General features: G+C 35.2%; 3 protein-coding genes and 1 pseudogene across 3 annotated transcripts; 2 read left to right on the top strand and 2 right to left on the bottom strand.

The window, feature by feature from the left end:
* Nucleotides 1-350: 350 nt before the first annotated feature.
* LOC129294431 (protein transport protein yos1-like) lies at nucleotides 351-2,285 on the bottom strand. The gene is made up of 2 exons (XM_054932806.1): nucleotides 2,006-2,285; nucleotides 351-989 (listed from the first exon to the last, which is right to left on the bottom strand). Exon 2 carries the CDS (start codon nucleotides 983-985, stop codon nucleotides 752-754), a length of 234 nt encoding a protein of 77 aa, XP_054788781.1. The 5' UTR covers nucleotides 986-989; nucleotides 2,006-2,285; the 3' UTR covers nucleotides 351-751.
* Nucleotides 2,286-5,430: 3,145 nt separating this feature from the next.
* Nucleotides 5,431-9,453, top strand: LOC129294510 (LIM domain-containing protein WLIM2b-like; annotated as a pseudogene).
* A 619-nt stretch (nucleotides 9,454-10,072) lies between these two features.
* On the bottom strand, nucleotides 10,073-12,731 carry LOC129294134 (O-fucosyltransferase 19-like). The gene is made up of 8 exons (XM_054932275.1): nucleotides 12,505-12,731; nucleotides 12,066-12,132; nucleotides 11,898-11,968; nucleotides 11,712-11,800; nucleotides 11,491-11,623; nucleotides 11,150-11,385; nucleotides 10,575-11,051; nucleotides 10,073-10,500 (listed from the first exon to the last, which is right to left on the bottom strand). Exons 1-8 carry the CDS (start codon nucleotides 12,718-12,720, stop codon nucleotides 10,284-10,286), a joined length of 1,506 nt encoding a protein of 501 aa, XP_054788250.1. The 5' UTR covers nucleotides 12,721-12,731; the 3' UTR covers nucleotides 10,073-10,283.
* Nucleotides 12,732-15,525: 2,794 nt separating this feature from the next.
* On the top strand, nucleotides 15,526-18,340 carry LOC129294276 (probable sugar phosphate/phosphate translocator At3g11320). The gene is made up of 4 exons (XM_054932497.1): nucleotides 15,526-16,423; nucleotides 16,967-17,070; nucleotides 17,179-17,407; nucleotides 17,828-18,340. Exons 1-4 carry the CDS (start codon nucleotides 15,983-15,985, stop codon nucleotides 17,972-17,974), a joined length of 921 nt encoding a protein of 306 aa, XP_054788472.1. The 5' UTR covers nucleotides 15,526-15,982; the 3' UTR covers nucleotides 17,975-18,340.
* The last annotated feature ends 179 nt before the right edge of the window (nucleotides 18,341-18,519 follow it).

Raw genomic sequence — 18,519 nt, forward strand, 5'->3', positions numbered from 1 at the left:
TTTAAAAAGTACTACCACATTATTTTTTTCTCTTATAAAAAGTAATTTTAATAATATTTTTTAAATATTATTTAAAAAGTCGCACCATGACTTATAAATAAAATTAAATATACTTTTTAGAATGTGTCTTATAAATGAGACCATAATGGAAATGATGAAAGGATATTGCCATCAACATAGACCCATAAGATTTTACAGTTTAGGGTTATTTTTAAGTTTTAGTCTAATTGTAAATTATTTTACTAAAAGTATCCTCCATAAAAAATACGTAACATGATATCAATATGAAATATAAAAACTTCAATACGCTGCACTTTTCATAGGCAGCTTACAGTGTATGAGATGCACTATTCATAGGCAATGTACATTGTATTAATACTTCAATCTGAAAATACAACTACATTCCAGTAATAATTCCTTGCGTTCACAATCAAAATGGAGAAGAAGATAGAACTACTGATCACTAGAATTGTTAACCAAATTCTGCCCATGTAATAAATACGAGCAGTATGGATAAATAAAAACGCACCCTGTACACTTAATAGTAACAAAATCAGATATACTGATTTTTGTGTACTGCTGTTTTTTATTGGTGAAACACATGAAAAGCTGAATGTACTAACATGACAGCAGATATACATTTCAATTCAATCAACATTTAACAGTCATCACTGTATCTTGCAAATGTAGTAACAAAATCATTCCGAAGCTTACAACAGGCATAAGCATTGGTATGTCACCATTCCAGTCATCATCCCGAAACCAACTTTACAACAATGAAGATGGTGTTCAGAAGCACAAGAGGTACTCTCAGGTATTGAGTTGCGTATATGAGGCCAATGAGCTGGCCTTTGAATGATTTTGCCTTGTCACCTGTATGAGCTGAGAAACTCCATCCTCTAGGAGCAAGAAACCGATCCTCATTTAATATTGCTAGTGCATTTGCAAGAAGCAGAAACCCCTCAAGTATTGTCCAGAGTCCCATTCTCCTGCATTGCAAAGAAATCCGATTCAACTTACTAATACCTTCAAGCCGCAAGTCATTTGCAGTTGCTCCATCTAATGGGGTTCCATGGGTAAGAGTAGAGAGAAACAAAATAACAATCAGCCAGACACATCGACTTCTAGAAAAGCTGCTGCTGACCTGTCCCTCAAATTCCACCACATGAACTGTCTCGCATCCCAAGGATCCCAATAACTCCTTAAGATAATGGAGGTTTAATTTTATTCATCAAACTAAACTCAATCTTCTTCATGGTTCGTCTAATTAGAAAATTACAACTGACTTAAACAGAAGATTTGATATGACAGAACAAAGAGTGATGCTATTGAACTTGCCTAGAGCGATTTCAATTTAGAACGAGAAAATGACAGTCATTCTGCGTAATGGAAGCGTTTAGATATGTTAAAAAGGATGTTTTATTAAAAATCTAAACCATCCAGATGAACTGGAAGACAAAGATTAGTTCAAAACGAACGACTTCTCTTCTCACCATAAAAGGATCCATCTTAAAAATTGGTGCAGCGCCAGTTAGCAAATAGCAATAAAGGAGTTCATTCTAGAGTAGAGCATCGATCACGTAAGAGTAAAATGCAGAAACCCTTGAAATAGTACGATGCAAAAAGAAACACGGACGAGACTGCTACCCTGGAATATTATTATTATTTTTTAATTCAATTGTGAGTTCAGAAACTACCAACGGATTAACGTTTCTTCCCTCCGGTCTAGCTTGATTTTGGAGTTTCTATTATTAAATTTCAGATCAAACTTCAAACTACAGCCTTCAAAAGCAACGAATCGGCGCAGGCAGACGCAAGCATTTTAAAAAGTCTAATCTCAACTACAAGTAGAGCAAAGGAATACCGATGAATTAACAGAAATATTAAGCTGAGGTATTCCAAACGAAAACCAGAGAAAACGATTGAGAAAAGCGCTGATGACTGCGAATCCCAGATCTACAGGAAAAATGGAAGAAGCGAAGGGAGAAAGCCAGCAGAAGGTAACCTGCAAACGAAGGTAGAGGGAGGTGAACGGTGGATGACGTTGCCACAACGGGTGTCGACGAAGACTTTTTTTTTTGGGGGGGGGGGGCGGGGTGGGGAGGCAGCTCAAAGGACGCTGATTCACACAAGGCAGCAGATGCAGCTACAGAGAGAGATCACGGCAGCCGGCGATCGTAAAATCGTGATGTCAGCATGCCATCGGTGGCGTGGAGATTTTTTTCTTTTTTGGGTTGCCTCTGGGCCAACTGTGTATCCACTTGGGAAGGCGGAATGGCAACATAATATGGCAATACTCGTACCGGAAAATTTTAAAATGAATCATTTTGAAAATTATCCTTGTGACCATAGTTAGTGTATCTGGAAGTTTGTAATTGAATGAAAAGAAACAATTATTAATAAAATTAAATAAAATGTAACAGAGTGAAATAGAATAAAATTTTTAATCATTTAAAAGTTTTACTATAAAAATAAATGATTTTATATAACTATGTGTGAAAATTATTATAAAATAAATGAAATGGAATGATTTAAAATTTTTTTTCTTTCAATAATAACCATATGACTAAATTTAAAGAAAATAATAATATCGATTATATCCAATAAAAATTAATAATAATAATTAAAATTAATAGTTAAACAAGATATTCAATAATTAAAAATAAAAAAAAAAGCAACAAAGCTATTTAAGCAAATACTACCATTGTATAAGAGGAAAACATAACAGAATCATAGTGTTGAAAGGCGCGACAGAGAGAGATGGTCAGAATGAAAGAGATATGATAAGAGATAGGGCTATGTACTATACCTAAATGCTCAATCAGCCCAACCTTGCTCAAAACATTTGGGTGCATGGGGTTAGGCATTGGTAGGAAGTCAAACCCTATCTTACCTTTTATTTTTAAAATTTTATATGAATAATATTTATCTTATGACTTTATTTTTTATCAAAAGTTATCATAGATTATATTATTTTTATAATCTTTTAGATATTTTTTATCATTATAATTTTTTAATCTCTTTCAAAATTTAAAATTCATTTTTAATTTAGTATTATGTAAAAATAATTGACAATTGTTGTTCATTTAAACTTTTAAAAAATTACTTTTGATTCTAATATTATTTTTATTTAAAATACGTTTTAAATAATAATAATGATAATGATAATGATAATAATAATTTTTTCAAGGAAAACTTTGTCTATATGTATTTTAGAAAATACTTGTAAAACCTTTTTTTCGATCAATAGCTCGCCTAGTGCCCAAGTACATATTGAGTTAGGGTGATGTTTGGCCCGACTCTGCCCATGTACAATTCTAGTAGAAGGTAAGACAGATGGCTGAAAAATAAAAATAACAAATGAGATTTTTTTTTATAAAGATAGAATGTTATGAGTAATTTTATAAATGAAATAATTATACTGTATCATTTCATCCTTGACCTCCCAATTTGGAGAACAAAAGCTATTGAACTATAAATAACAAAGGAGGATTTTAGAGGCTTTCATTATCATTCCATTCTTCTTTAAAAAAAAAACTAACAAACAATAATTTATATCTCTTAGCCATCTTATTTTATTTCATTTTCCTCTAAAAAGAATCTCCTAAATATAGTGTAAATATATGGATAAAAGTACAAATTTAATCAATTATTTTTTAAAAAACATTCGATAATTTATATTATAAAATTTTATAAAATAAATCTTAAACTTTAAAAAATAAAACATTCAATACCTCCAATTAACTTTGACTATGCAGACGTTAGTTTTTCCTATGGCCCACTAAATTTTGATAGGTGGCTCCTCTCTTTTTCTCTCTCTCATTATTGTCTTTTGCTACTCGTACTCCATAGTTGTTTGCCTCCTCCCTCTTCAAGTTGTCAGCATCAATGTTCAGGCTTCACTAATCCTAACGACGACCACAAATCTTCCACGCTCCCATTTCCTTCACCGTTGACCATTGTGCAGCTCCCCTCGACTCGCCTTTGACCATCGTCATCTACTAGAGTTCTAAGTTCTTCCGCCACCGTTTGCAATTGCATCTGTAGATCCATTCGCCTTGTCTAGTGGTAGAAGAGGTGGCCGTGCAATGATGGGTTGAACAAGTCAAACATAGCGAGCCACCTCCAAGGCAAAGCTAAGCGGGTTAGCAGGTGAGACAATGACTCCAAGAGGCAAGAGAGAGAAATATAGAACAGGAATGTGTGGAGAAGAAGGGGAAAGAATGAAGGTGACATGATGTTTGGAAAGAGAGATGAGGGAAGTGAGGAAGGAAGCAAGGTTTCTGACTGGGCAAAGGAAGAGGGAGTAAGACAGGTAGTGGTTGGTGACAGAGTTGATAAGGACGGCGATGGAGGAAGTGGTGCCAGGGAGGAGAGAGAACGCGACGAGTTGAAGAAAAAAAACATTATATTACAATAAATAGCGAAATAATGAATTGTAATGGTTTTAATGAGCTGTTGCATGCTCATGGCATGTAAATAATTTTTGATGAACTCACAGGCCAAATAGGCGCATAGGAAGACTTATCATTCTGCCACATGAATTCGATCACTCTAGCTAGAACTCCATGTCTGTCATCTCTCTCAACAAGGCTGTATGGTTTCTTGTCTTTGATAATTCTCTTAACTAAGATAGGTGGTGGCCGATGACAGGGTCGGTGAGGATGGTGGTGGAGGAAATGGTAGTAGGGAGGAGAGAGAATGCAAAGGCAATGATGGAGAGAGGTTGAGAGAGACGAGGAACATGCCCATGGTCAGGGCGGATGCTATAGAGTTTGGGTCGACAAGAAGATTAGGTTTTGCTTGGGGTTGGTTGGGCAATGACGACGGCATTGATTAATAGAGCTTCCAAAATTCTGGGAGAGTGAGTGAAGTAGGTGGGTTTCATAGTATTAAAAATAAACAACCATAAGTGAAAAATGGATGGCAGACATACTGATTTTGATAGTTGATAATTTATTTTACATCATCTTATAATATAGGTTATCTAATGATTCTTAAAAAATAATTTAAAAATATGTTTAAGTTGATGTATACTCTACCCTTGTATTTTGTATTGGCTAGTTGAACACCTAAAGTTAAAGAGGTGTCAACTTGAGGGGGTGTTGGAATATTATAAATGATTAGTATTTAATCACTTAATTATTTAGTAACTCTAAATCTATATAAAAAGGTCATATCATTATGTGGTGTAAGGGAGTTATATATCACCTTCAAAGAGGGAGGTTAATAAAGTTACTTATCTCAAGTTAGTTTTTAAAATGAGGTTTGTTCATCACTCAAGTGAGGTGAATGATTTGTAATCTTCAAGTGAAGAAAGTTTGTATTGTTAGTAATCATCATTGAGTTGATTAATGAAATATTTTTTTCTTCACCATTTTCTCAACAGATTGGTATGAGTTGGGAAAGTCAGATCCCCGAGGCACAGGCATGTATTTTATAGGCACTCAACAAAAATGCCAGGCTTGTGAGAAAACAGTCTATCCGCCGTGGCACTTCTTACCATAAGGCTTGCTTCAGGAGCTCTCACCTGCAAAGGAACCTTCAAGGCAGCCTTCTTTTGTTCACTTCCTAGTATCTAGGCTCCATTGTTGATTCAACCGCGTATGAGTGATTTACGTTGGTTTTATACCATGATTTGTTAAGCTTGCCAAAGATATTTGGTTCCATTTGGTGCTCTGCTTTATATTAACTAGTACTGGCCCGTGCAATGTACGGGTTGAAAAAAATTTTAAAAAGTAAGTAAATGATAATACTTAATAATTATTTAGAATATAAGACGTTAATGAGTGAAAATAATTTTTAAAATAAACTTTCTAATGTTGCTGACGTGTACAAATTAAACCACACACTACTTCAAAATTAAAAACTTTCTTATCATTTAATTAATTTAAAATTTTTTAAATTAATCATGAAATCTTTTGTAGTCCTTTTATTATCCAAACCTTCAAAATAATTTATTCAAACAATGTCCCGGTAGTTACATTTTTATATCTTTAAAATCATATTCATATTATTCATAAATTTAGAGTAAAATACATTGACATTTCCTCCATTTTATCTTAATCAAAGATATCTTCATTCTATTTGTGAAATCCATATGAACCTCCCGTTAAATCATATACTATATTGAACCAAAATACCTCTTTTTAAATATAAATATTGTCTAAAAATCATTTAAATTACCCCAAAAATTATGTTTTTATTTATATTTAAAATTTTATAATTATGAAAATTATTTATTTAGTACTTTTAAAAAAATTAACGTATAATTGGCTAAAATAATATTCACATGTGCAGTTAAAACATTTATGAAATAAGAATTTAATATAATAAATTACTTAATATAATTTATGTTAATTTTTCTTCAAATTTCATCAATTATAATAAAAAAATTAAATTATTTATTTGAATACACATACTTAATCATTTAAAGTTTTTTAAAATTGGTAGAGAGAATAGGCAATCAGATCATAAGGGAAAATTAATAGTTTTAAAGCTTTTAACACAATTGCAAATAAAAAAAAATAAATATTTTAGCATCTTTAATAGGATATTCCTAAAAAGGTTGAAGATTGAACTAAAATGTAAGTTTTATAAATAAAGGAGAGATCTCTGTAATTTTAGAGAAATGGAAGAAAGATTATTGTATTTTACTTATAAATTTAATTCATTGTTTTAATAATAAGGGATGAAAACAAAAATTCATCCCAATTAGCTTGTGCAGTTAGCGTAGAACTTTCATGAATTTGTACTGCAAGAAAAAAGATTTGAATTCATTTACCAACATCGGAGTAAAATGAGGGTAAAGATACAAACACATACCATGCTTCTTTTCCTCGATATTGCCATCACCCGCATATGAAATATAGTAGGCATCTAATTAAAAGATAAGATCAAGCAAATAACAAAAGGAAGACCTTAATGAAGATAAATCATAACAATTTTGTCTATTCTAACACATAAACCAAAATCTTAATAAGCATTAACAAGCATTTTGTTCTTTTGTGTTAACCTATCCTGATGCATCTGAAGAGGAAAACTGAACAATGAAGTGAAGGAATCCAATGATTCAAACCTGTGCTTTATTAGTATCTATAACAAGATTTAGTCCACAAAGCGGTGCACCAAGTTACCTGACCGGGAGGTGGTCACTCCAAGAGCAGTCTTGGATTAAACATAAATGTAGAGAAAGGAAAGAAGAAAGAGGTAATTGTCATGGTTTAAAAAAAAAAAAAAAACCTATCACTTACAGTTGCAACTAGAAATTGTATGCATGAGGGGTTTGTAATTGTTTCCACTTTTTAAGAGAGAACGGGGTTGTGGAGCTTTAAATCTCATCATGTCAAAAAATTGATGTATTTTTTTAATAGGAAAATAATATAAGGTCAGGTGCCGTTCTGAAATTCCAGCATTCACAAAACAATTATACATGTAACTACCAACTTGTTTTTCAACTTTTTGGAATAACAATTATTGTCAAAATTTTTGCAAGATTTTTGGAATAAAAATTTATAATTATGAATAAGAAGTTGAAAGTTAGGATAATGAACAGATTTTTGGGGCTAGCAGCGGGAAAGTTAAAAGGAAATTGCATATTATCAAAGTCTTACTTATATATGTATATTTGCTTATTTTATTTCTAAACTATAAATTTGAATTTGATTATTATGTTTTAAATTATAAATACATTAATTGAAAGTTGGGTTAAAGAAGAGATATATGGCAGTGAAGTAATTTTATTTATATTGATATTTTAAATAAAAAATATGAAAATATCAATGACACATGGCATTATTAAATCTAAGCTTGCAATTCTACTTGCATATATATAGAATTTAAATAATAAATAATAAAACATAAAAATATCAAGTACACATGGAATTATTAGACCTAAAATTGCAGTTGTATTTATATATATATATATAATTAATATATAGATTAGAAATTTGAAATTATACAAAAATATGTTAATGGGAAGTACGAATAATTTCTTTATTATTTTTAAATTAAAATTTTGAAATTGTAAATAAGCAAATAGGAAGTTGAGATAGTGGGAGATATTTTGGGGTAAAGTAATTTTATTTTTTTAAAAAAATTAAAAACTCAAAAATAAATACAGCAAAGCCTGTAAAAGAGAGGGGATAGCTTGAGAAAATCATTCTCTTTGAGCTACTGCTGTGAGGACAATTTTTAAGATTTTAAGATTATCATTGAGATTAGCCGGTACTATTACCTGTGTGTTCCACGACTTAGGGGCTACATTTATGTATCTGAGTTCACATTTTGAACTCAGAGTCAGTGATATTGATGTTTCAGCTAAGCAGCTACTCCTCAATGGAGGGTATTCTTTACTGTAAGCCTCATTATGAGCAGCTCTTCAAGGAGGCAGGCAGTCTCAACAAAAAACTTCCAGTCACGTATGTCTTCTTTTGCACGACAGATATAGAGCTCTGTAATATAATTCTGATTCATTTACCCGTTTAATTGGCCAATCTTTGATTTTGAACGATTTTTATCTTTTAAACTTATGATTAGGCAAAATTTGGTGTTATTGTTAAACTTGAATGTGGCATCTTTTGTTTGTTCCGGACAAGGTCCCCCAGCAAAGCTGCTAGCATGTTTTCTGGGACACAAGCAAAGTGTGCCACGTGGCAAAACTGCTTATCCTTTGGAGAAGGTAGGATTACAAAAAATATCGTAAACAATATCTTTTATGCCATTCAAATTTGGACCGTATGTATCTCTGTATCAAGGTGGTTACATGGGTAGTCAGGCCTAGAGGACAAATATAAATTTTTTCCTCACTGGTTAGGGGCTGGTCCATGATCCAACATGTAAGACTTGATATTTGCAACAGTCGACAGCAGGCGTTGATAATACTTTGTTGCTGTTACTACTTTGCAATTGTCATTCATCTGTATCATCACAAAATATTTGACGTGAAGTGCATGCTTGATGATGCAATATGATCAATTCAGAACCAAATGACCAAGACTATTATCAGTCGACGTGCGTTCAACTCTTTGTGAAGAGTCTCACGAATCAGAATCCACACTTCCCCAACTTTAGTAGATGTATTATTCATAATAGTTACTGTTCCTAAATGAGTGCATCTAGTACATGTTGACAGATTGATCTACGTTATAATGCCCAAGTTTGTCATCGTTGATATAAATGCCTCTCTTCTTCCGATTGTAGGTGACAGAAGAGGGCCAATCCTATCACAAATCACGTTTCAAATATTCACTTGGTGGCTGTCCCATATCGCCATCAAATTATGCAGCCCTGGAGGGAATTTTGCGCTGCAAGCACCATTTTTCTCACCTCTTTAAGGACAAAGGGAGCTATAATCATCCCATGAAGTCCGCATCTATAAATCTTGATGACTTCAATTTCAGTTCGTTTGTTCTCTCTGGTTTTTTTGGTCTGACAGATGGTTGGTTATGCTAGTGTTAGTATGAGCCTATGAGGGCCTTTTTGGGGTCATGACTTGATTGTTTCTCACTGAATTTATCAGAGTAAAAATTGGAAGTACTTAAAATTCAATATGACTTTTTTATTTTAAAAAAAAATATAATTTTAAATTCTTACACTTTGCTTGAATTTATTATAGATCTTTATACTTTTTAATTATTTCATCAGTTGTAAATTTTTTATTTTTTCTTATTGAAAATTCCATATTAGCATTAGTTTGACACGCAAATACAAAATTAATGATATTAATTAATATGTCGGTATTATTAATATTGTTTGTGTCATATCAATATTCTTTTCAAAATGTAGGGACTAATGTTATAGCTAAAGGAAAGTGTAAGAATTTGAAATACTAAAATAAAATATAAAGATCTATAATAAAAATTCAAGTAAAATATAAGAATTAAAAGTAGTGTTTTTTTTTTTTTGCTTTGAAGCATCTTCACATTGGAGATAATTTTATTTGAAATACTATGGAACATTAAATCTGGATACCTCTTTTAACAAATATTTGAGTTTAGTTCATCAAACTTTGAGTTGCTAATTCACTCCATTAAACCCCCATTACCTTTCAAGAATAAAAAGAACACAACTTCTCAGTAAGACTAATGTGAAAAAAAAAGACAACGGTGCTATTTCAAAACTAGCGGCCAAAATTCTCTATACAAACATACAAGCAGTACTGAATCCAGTAAAAAAAAAAAAAAAACTGACTCCGTAGAATCTGAAGCTTGAAAATGCCAACAGCAACGGGCGCTTCACTTCGTCTGAAGTTTTCAGTAACACGGCCAAAATAATCCCACAGGCTAGTCATTGATTTCCATGGTGTTCCTCGACCTCTCACAAATGCAACCGGGATAGGGGTTTGCGTAGAAGCTCTCTTCAAATTTTGGGTGTCGCTTGCTCTTCCTAAGACTTGGTGCTCCCACCCTGTTTACGTGTAGGCTCCTGACCTTTAGTTTAAAATCGCCCCAGGATATCAAACCATTGTCCAATTGATCAATTAGTCTCACAAATTTCTGCCTGCAAAACGCATATACATATTAGATTTCGATTCGGGGTGTCGTACGTGAAGATGATCAGAGATTGCGGAGTACTTGTCTGGGTCAATGGTCTTTCGAAAACCTTGGTACCGTCTGTGGCCCCTGGCTGCCTTGGCCATATTCCCGTTGTAGCTGAAAACAAAAGCATCGCTCTCGACCGCGATGACATAGTCCAAAGCGGCGAGTTGATTCTGATGGAGCTTGAACGGTTTTAGTTCATCGTAGGTGGCTAGAGTGGAATGGGAGAACACATTGGGGTACTTGGCCAGCAGGTGGCTGATTCCGTTTTTGCCATAAATATCGCCCGCGGCTATGTAAATTGTTGTGTCGAGTGGAAAGTCGAGAGCCTCCAGAAACACTGCCATCTCCCTCGGAGTCATGGGGCATCGTCCCCTCAGCCGCCTTCCTCTGCCGTCGATCTCTTTCTCCTTCCAATGCTTCACTCTGTATCTCATCTTTCTAAGCTCCTGGGCCTCTGCTTTTGTCAGGTTGTGGCTACAGCCTGTGAAAGCAAGCATGTCCTTTTCATATCTGCAATTCACCGTATATGTGTGCTTGCTAGTGTCAAGAAAAGAAAACCTCAAAACTCACGGCAATCTCTAATGAACGAACCATACGTACATAATTACCTTAAATGGAGTGCAATGTATGGGTTGCTGTTGTTTTTTCTAAGTCTATTTACTAACTTCCTACTGAGCTCTTCAATTGGCTCTGAGAACCTAAGTCCTTCGTACATTGCACGACAACGCACCTTCTGGATGGAATTATCCAGACCATTGTTCACGAGGCGGGAATCAGTATGCGTGAATGAAACCACTCTGTGTTTCATCAACAATGGCAATATCTCCCCTCTGTAATAACTGGCCTACATGCATGTTTCATATTGGTTTTGTGTCTGTCAAAACTTCATGGGGGAAACCGTATGTTCACATTATATATGTGCATGTCTCGTCAGTGACTAATGCGTTACCTTGGACCAAGAAACCGGAGCCTTCACAAGCGGCTTGATTTGTGCTAACGGGGGTGGTAGAGTCTCCACTATATCAACTTCATCTGCTAAAACTTCGATGAAGTGATTCCAATCGAAAATGTCTTTGAAACCACTGAAACGATTAGCACCGTAACCAAAGGAATTAGAAAGGGAAGACTTGTTTGGCAAGAAAAACAATTGTAACGGTTGAGAATTCATACCTAGGATCGGTCCAGAAGGAATGATGATCTAATGAAGGCAAAACCAAGGTGACATTCATTATTTTTGCAATGGCAACCATGTCACTAATCTGCGAGTGGCACGGGGTAAATTAAGTTATAACTCGAACCATGCATTAGAGGAATTAATAAGAGATAATTAACTAGAAGGAGAAATTGACTACACACGCCGGTTTTCATCTGGTTTAAGCCTCCATTGGCATGAACCAAAAGGTAACCATTTGTGGCGTTTGATCTCCCTGTAGGATGGAAACTCTTGGCTCATTAAAAAGTGGCCTAGTGGGGAATTCACCGACACTCAAACTTTACACAATAAAGGCCGTTGGACTTACGTACTTTTACGATCTCTGTCCACGCATTTGTAATAGTTGTCACTGTTAGGCTGCTTCCATACTTCAGGAGTCTAACTAACATGAATTAAACCAACAATGGCATCACAATCAAGATGTAGCATTTGAAGATCGAAGATAAATTTTGCATCAACACATGCATGTGATCAACATATCCACAGGCAATTGACTCCGAGGCAAGCATCTATTTCCGCTACTTAACTTTATGATGCAAGGGTGACAATCAAAGGAGCTGCGTGGGACCCGATTAATCAGGCACTAAGCAAGCATTATGTTCAGGCCAAAGTGCATAATTATCATAAGCTTGACAGAACCGAATGATCTGTTTTGCGAATTTACCTTTTCATTTGATCTTGAAAGAAGATTATATATGTCAATTAAAATGTAAGACACACACACACATGCAATGTTGTTTTTAAGCTAACCAGCAACACAGGCGGCGAGGGTATATCTTGAACAACGTTAGAATGAATGGAGGGATCTAATCTGAGCTGGAAAAGCATATTGAGCAGCACAAACTTGACGAGGACGCACATGAAAGCCAGAGACAACAAGGCCCAAGACAAGCGACGTCCCGTGTGGAGCCTGAAGAGCTTCCGACAATGGTTTATTTTACGTCGAAAGGAGGCGGTGCTTCTCATTCCATAGCGATCCTCTGTGCCGCCCTCAAACACGACCCTCCTTGCCTGCAGTGCTGCCATCACAAGTCGCAACAATCGGCACAGAGACGAAAGGGATGAATGTGGAGGAGAATGTGATATCAATGGAAGAAAAAATTGGCAAAAGAGGAGGTGAGAGATAAGCAGCGCTTCCCGGTGAGTTTGAGGTTGGAGAGCATCCGTATTTGCTCCTTTTTTATTTTTGGGTGCTTTTTTGGGCTTCATGCTCAGCGACTTCCAAGGCGACGCGCGTTCTGCGTTTCATTTGCTCTCTATTCTACCATCTAAAATGGGTCCCTTCATTTCACTTCATCTTCTTGCAAGAACAAACCCATCTCCACGTCTTTTTAACCCGCCGCTTCTGTAATTTTAATCCCCCACGATCATCCAACAAATCATTCTACCTAATTAATTCTGCAAATCTTGACATTGATAAATTTAACGTCTCATTATCAACACCCAACAAAAATTACAAGTACTCAAAGAGTTCACATCTTTTAATTCTGTCACCATATTGTTTTGGTAACCCCAAAACAAAAATCATCTCCTTGTACATGTTTAGAGTACTGTCTAAATTTTAAGGAATCAACGGTCTTGCTACGTTTGCGGACATTTACTTTTCAGTATATTTCATTAATTAATTTTGTACAATTAACTTATAAGAACAATGCAGTAAGATAATGCGAGACAGGCATTGTTTAGCCGTCACGTTCCGCGAGACTACGATTTAGCAACTGGTTAAGAAACAATGAAACAAGATCACAATTCACAAAGAAGTGCATTTCTAAGGATCCGGATTCAAAGCGGAATGCAATAACGAGACATGTGGTGAGACTGAAAACGTTACAATTATATGGTTTGGTGTAGGTGTTGTTGATGGCAAGCTGAGAACCATCCCTACTTGTGTGTCTGTGCTTTCGAGCAAGTGGAAACATGAGAACTGAGGTAGATAGGAATGCTTATGTTTTAAACTTGTGATATTTTGGCATTTCATTCCATTGTGTATATTTTTCCTTATTTTCTTATACATATTTGCTAAAGGCAATTGGAATTTGGAAGTCGTTTTTGAAATTAAATTCTACTCTGACATGTTCAGAAAGAATGACAAGCATAAGTACATAGTTGATAATGCTGTATATTTATTTGTAAACTTAAGTTGTAAAATAATGACAATATTCAATTTTTTTATTTTAGGTTGGTTGGAAAGATTAATGGAGTTGTCTTTGATCAATCCCCATTTCACACATGACACATGGTGCCTATTTGGTTAGGTAAATAATTGATTTAGCAAAAAAATCAATTAATTAAAAAAATATTCAAACACCACCTTTTATCATTAATCGATTATTAATGTTAAAATTAATTTTTTTCAAAAGCTGTATTTGCAATTGTCATCTCGAGAAAAGCTGATCAAAGCATTGGAGAAATTATAAATAAAGACAAAAAAATTATAAAAAAAGTATAAAATTTAATAAAAATAAAATTCATTTCAAAAACAAAATTAATAATATTATATACAAATTTATTAATAATTTAATCTTAAAAAATAATATCTTTTATGATAATTTAAACAATTAAAATTGATTCTAAATAAACTATTCAAATATTTTCAGTTCTATTAAAATTAATTTTAAAAAAATAATATTTAAATAAATTACGTTATAATATAATTAACTATGATTAAAATTTATCATTTAATTAATTATTTTTACAATATCTATTATGTCCAATTAAAATCGGGCATAGGATGGTTGATTGATTAGCGTCTTCAACTGTGCAGCTTGTATTTTCTTGTCTGTTACCAGTTTGGTAATATATGAAAGTTTAGGAGGATTTGCTACCTGGGATCTCACGGTCCATAAAGATCCAAGGTTGATATTAAAAAAACGATGAAGTCAGAGAGAGAAGGCAACTCACAATTGGGTCACTCTAGTATTTGCTGAGTTCCGTACACATGATGGGGAAAAAAAAATATGAATTGAGAAATAATAAATGTTCGTCCAGTCTGCCCCATAAATCATAGGGTTACTACTTACTTGGATGAAATATTACCGTTGTTGTGAAGATTTTATTACTAGATAATCTGTAAGCACTTTTAAAACTTAAAAATATGTCCCGGCTTTGGTGAGTTTTTAAAACTAAGTTATACAAACTTTTTTGTGAAAAAAAAAAGTATGGAGATAAAGTATTTGAGGAAGAAAACTTAAGAAATCCGTGAAAAATCAATCAGATCCTAATTTCAAAAATGAATATAAATTGTCGGTGTTCACTAAGTAACGGAATGTTTCTCCAGTAATGTTTTGCGTCTATAGAAAGTTCAGCAAATATATAAATACACTCAGTATTGATTGAGAAGTGATTAAGAGTAAAGGTTATGAGAAAAGCAGCCGCTGACATGAGTCTTGACCGGGCATGAACACATGGCGGAGTTATGGAAAAGAGAAAGGTATAAGCACGTGGCTGTTGCAGCTACATACGTACACAAGATATCCTTCGACTGCGAAAATGCAAAGGATGGTAGATTACAAGTAAAGTGGAACTATGCTCATTGCAGGATTAGAACTCCATCGTAAGCAAAGTGGCGTGTGCAGGATCAGGCGCACATGATGCCACATTTTCGCCCCTGAAGCACTCCGAGCCTCTTTACACCGGTCATGGTTTATTCCTTCCCCCAACATTGTCTGTGTCTATATATTAACCATCAATTTAATTTAATACTTGTCATGTTTTGGTTAATATTTTATCAAATAAATCAAGCAACATAGCTTCCGTTCAAAAGGGCTTTTCAGTACAAAATTTGTAAATTTTTTTTTAATAAATTTTTAACCAAACACTCCCGTAATCATCATTCACTTACGAGTCGTTGAGGCTTTTGCTTTCATCTCGGGTCGTCCATCCGTCACCGAGTCAAAACTCAAAATATGGAGTCTCAAACGAAAGAATTGAAAAGGAACGACCTTCCTCTGGCTGCAATTCGAAATCCGTGCTTTCAATGCTGTTCCTACTGATCTGTCTTCCCTGCACAGTTTGCAGAGGCACATTCCTTGCTGGTTATCCTCCACACCCGACCCTTCGACGCTGACCCGCCATCTCCCTGCCCGGTGCTCCTTTCATCTTCAGCTTCCCAGATCCCTCCCCTCCCACTTTCTATCCGATCCATGCTCTTCTCTTCCTCCCCTTCCCCTTTAGTCCCTTCTCCTCTCTTTCCAAATTAAACGACTCTGATCGAAACCCGCCTCTCCGGATGAAGGGTTCCGGTAAATTATTCACCGTCGGCCTCGTCTCCGCCTGGTACTCCTCCAACATTGGGGTCCTCTTGCTCAACAAATACCTGCTCAGCAACTATGGCTTCAAGTACCCCATCTTCCTCACCATGTGCCACATGACTGCTTGCTCCTTGTTCAGTTACGTTGCTATAGCGTGGATGAAGATGGTGCCTGTGCAGACCATTCGATCCCGATTCCAGTTCCTTAAGATCTCAGCTCTCAGCCTCGTCTTCTGCGTGTCCGTTGTATTTGGTAATGTATCGCTTCGTTACTTGCCTGTATCCTTCAATCAGGCGGTCGGGGCGACGACGCCATTCTTCACTGCGGTTTTTGCTTACCTCATGACCTTCAAGAGGGAGGCTTGGCTCACTTATGTAACCCTTATTCCTGTTGTTACTGGGGTCATCATTGCTAGCGGGGTACCCGTGCTATTGTTTTCTTCCTTTCAATTTAGAATTCTGATTTTGCATCGTTCTTTTTTATTTGTACAATTTGGATGATTTAGTGATTTTTTTTACATTCCCTGTTTTATTTGTTGACTCCCGTGTCAAACATCTCGGCCGGAAAGGAAAAAAAAAAAATCCTTTATCAAACCAGGAAAATACATCTTCATTCTTGTCCAGGTGCAGACCTAAGCTGGCATATGATATCAGATGACCGCATGAAATGTAACACTTGATCCAATAACAAATTGCAGCTTTTCATTGCTTATGTTATATAATACTATTGCTGTTTGGTAAACTTATTTGGTTTTCTCAATCTGATAACGAATTTTCAAGTGAATTGAAATGTTCAGTTATTGCTGAACTGAAATTCAACTTTTGCAGGGAGTTGATGCTTCCCATTTCTTATTTTCTAATTATAGTGTTAGATCTCCTTTTTGTTATGCGTCATCAAGTAATATTGGTGGTTAACAGTGTTCTGGCTTCTGATTCTATGTTCTTTTCTTTGTGTGGTCATAGGGCGAACCAAGTTTCCATTTATTTGGGTTCATAATATGTGTTGCAGCTACAGCTGCACGGGCCCTAAAATCAGTGTTACAAGGAATTTTGCTTTCTTCTGAAGGGTAAGAAACTCTACATTAGGATTAATTTCTTTGCACTTTTGTTCTATTTTAAACCAAGTTACATATTAAAATGGGACAATGATCACTGGCTTTCCTATTCTACTTCAGAGAGAAACTGAATTCTATGAACCTTCTTCTTTACATGGCTCCAATGGCCGTTGTTTTCCTTCTTCCCGCGACACTTGTGATGGAAGAAAATGTTGTTGGCATCACGGTGGCTCTTGCTAGAGATGATGTCAAGATCGTTTGGTATTTGCTATTTAATTCGGCACTTGCCTATTTTGTCAACCTGACCAATTTTTTGGTCACTAAACATACGAGCGCTCTTACTCTTCAGGTATACCCTACTTATTCATGCGGGCTTTTGCCCCTTGTCATAGTTTTGCAAGTAACTTATATAGGGAAGAGGTTGGATATTTAATGATCGAAACCTATTGCAAAATTAGTTTGGAGGATGTTGCTTTTATGCTGGATGGTGCTCTAAAACTAAAGCAGTTGTATTATTGGTAGGTCATTGAGATGCACAACTAGCTGTTTTCTAGAAATTCTGTCTACGATGTTCAGTTTTTCAATTCATGATGAAACCGTGAATAGTTCTTTTCCTCTGAGAAGACAATATTGAATTTATTGACCTTGACGTCCAAGATCCGTTTGGTAATTTGGATTGATATGGCATTTGGGTGGGAAGATGTACATTTTTCTTGGAGCCCTGCATTTGGAAGTCCTGATACACTAACACGAGGGTTGGCTTATACAGGTTCTTGGGAACGCTAAAGGTGCTGTGGCGGTAGTGGTTTCAATTATGATATTTAGAAATCCAGTCTCAATTACTGGAATGCTGGGTTACTCCCTTACAGTCCTTGGAGTTATACTTTACAGTGAGGCCAAAAAGCGAAACAAGTGATGTACGGAGAGACTGCTACATCTTACATTCGTTACAGCACCGATTTCATTAGGCAGATTTGTCCATCACCATCATACTAGTGATCAGACATCGGAGGTTTCTGACATTTTCCCCATTACAGGGAAAGCTTCATTAAACGGTTTCCCATTGTATTAGCATTTGATCAGAGATAGCCCGCATACGAAAGTTCCAATAAGCGATTCATGTCTGTCTATATTCTACATACCCATGCTGGGATCATAGAGGAATGCCACTTTTTCTTATATTCTTTGATGACAGAGCTATAGAATTGGGTCACTCGTCTGTTAACATGTATTTCATTGGATTTAGCTAATGACATAATATATTTTTTCCCTCGCAACAGAATTTCTTAAGCATTTAGTTTAGTTAGTTATAATTTCTGAGCTCCCCAATCGGAGGAAAAATGTGTAGAGTGCATACAAAGTTGTTCGGCTGAACGATCAAAGTAAATGGATATTTGTAAATATCATATTTTAGAAATGGAAGCTATCTAAAAATTCTCCACATTTGTCATTTAATTTAAT

The sequence above is a fragment of the Prosopis cineraria genome, unplaced genomic scaffold (assembly GCF_029017545.1).
Source record: "Prosopis cineraria cultivar Desert tree isolate PC_DT_omini unplaced genomic scaffold, ASM2901754v1 PC15, whole genome shotgun sequence".
In the NCBI taxonomy this organism is placed as follows: Eukaryota; Viridiplantae; Streptophyta; class Magnoliopsida; order Fabales; family Fabaceae; genus Prosopis; species Prosopis cineraria.

Excerpts from the sequence above, each read along its gene's own strand:
- LOC129294276 (XM_054932497.1), top strand. The coding sequence starts at position 15,983 with ATGAAGGGTTCCGGTAAATTATTCACCGTCGGCCTCGTCTCCGCCTGG. Across the intron at positions 16,424-16,966 it reads GGGTCATCATTGCTAGCGGG|GGCGAACCAAGTTTCCATTT; the intron begins GTACCCGTGCTA and ends GTGTGGTCATAG. Across the intron at positions 17,408-17,827 it reads CGAGCGCTCTTACTCTTCAG|GTTCTTGGGAACGCTAAAGG; the intron begins GTATACCCTACT and ends TGGCTTATACAG.
- LOC129294431 (XM_054932806.1), bottom strand. The coding sequence starts at position 985 with ATGGGACTCTGGACAATACTTGAGGGGTTTCTGCTTCTTGCAAATGCA.
- LOC129294134 (XM_054932275.1), bottom strand. The coding sequence starts at position 12,720 with ATGAGAAGCACCGCCTCCTTTCGACGTAAAATAAACCATTGTCGGAAG. Across the intron at positions 11,386-11,490 it reads CTCCGGTTTCTTGGTCCAAG|GCCAGTTATTACAGAGGGGA; the intron begins GTAACGCATTAG and ends ACATGCATGTAG. Across the intron at positions 11,052-11,149 it reads TACATTGCACTCCATTTAAG|ATATGAAAAGGACATGCTTG; the intron begins GTAATTATGTAC and ends GGTGAATTGCAG.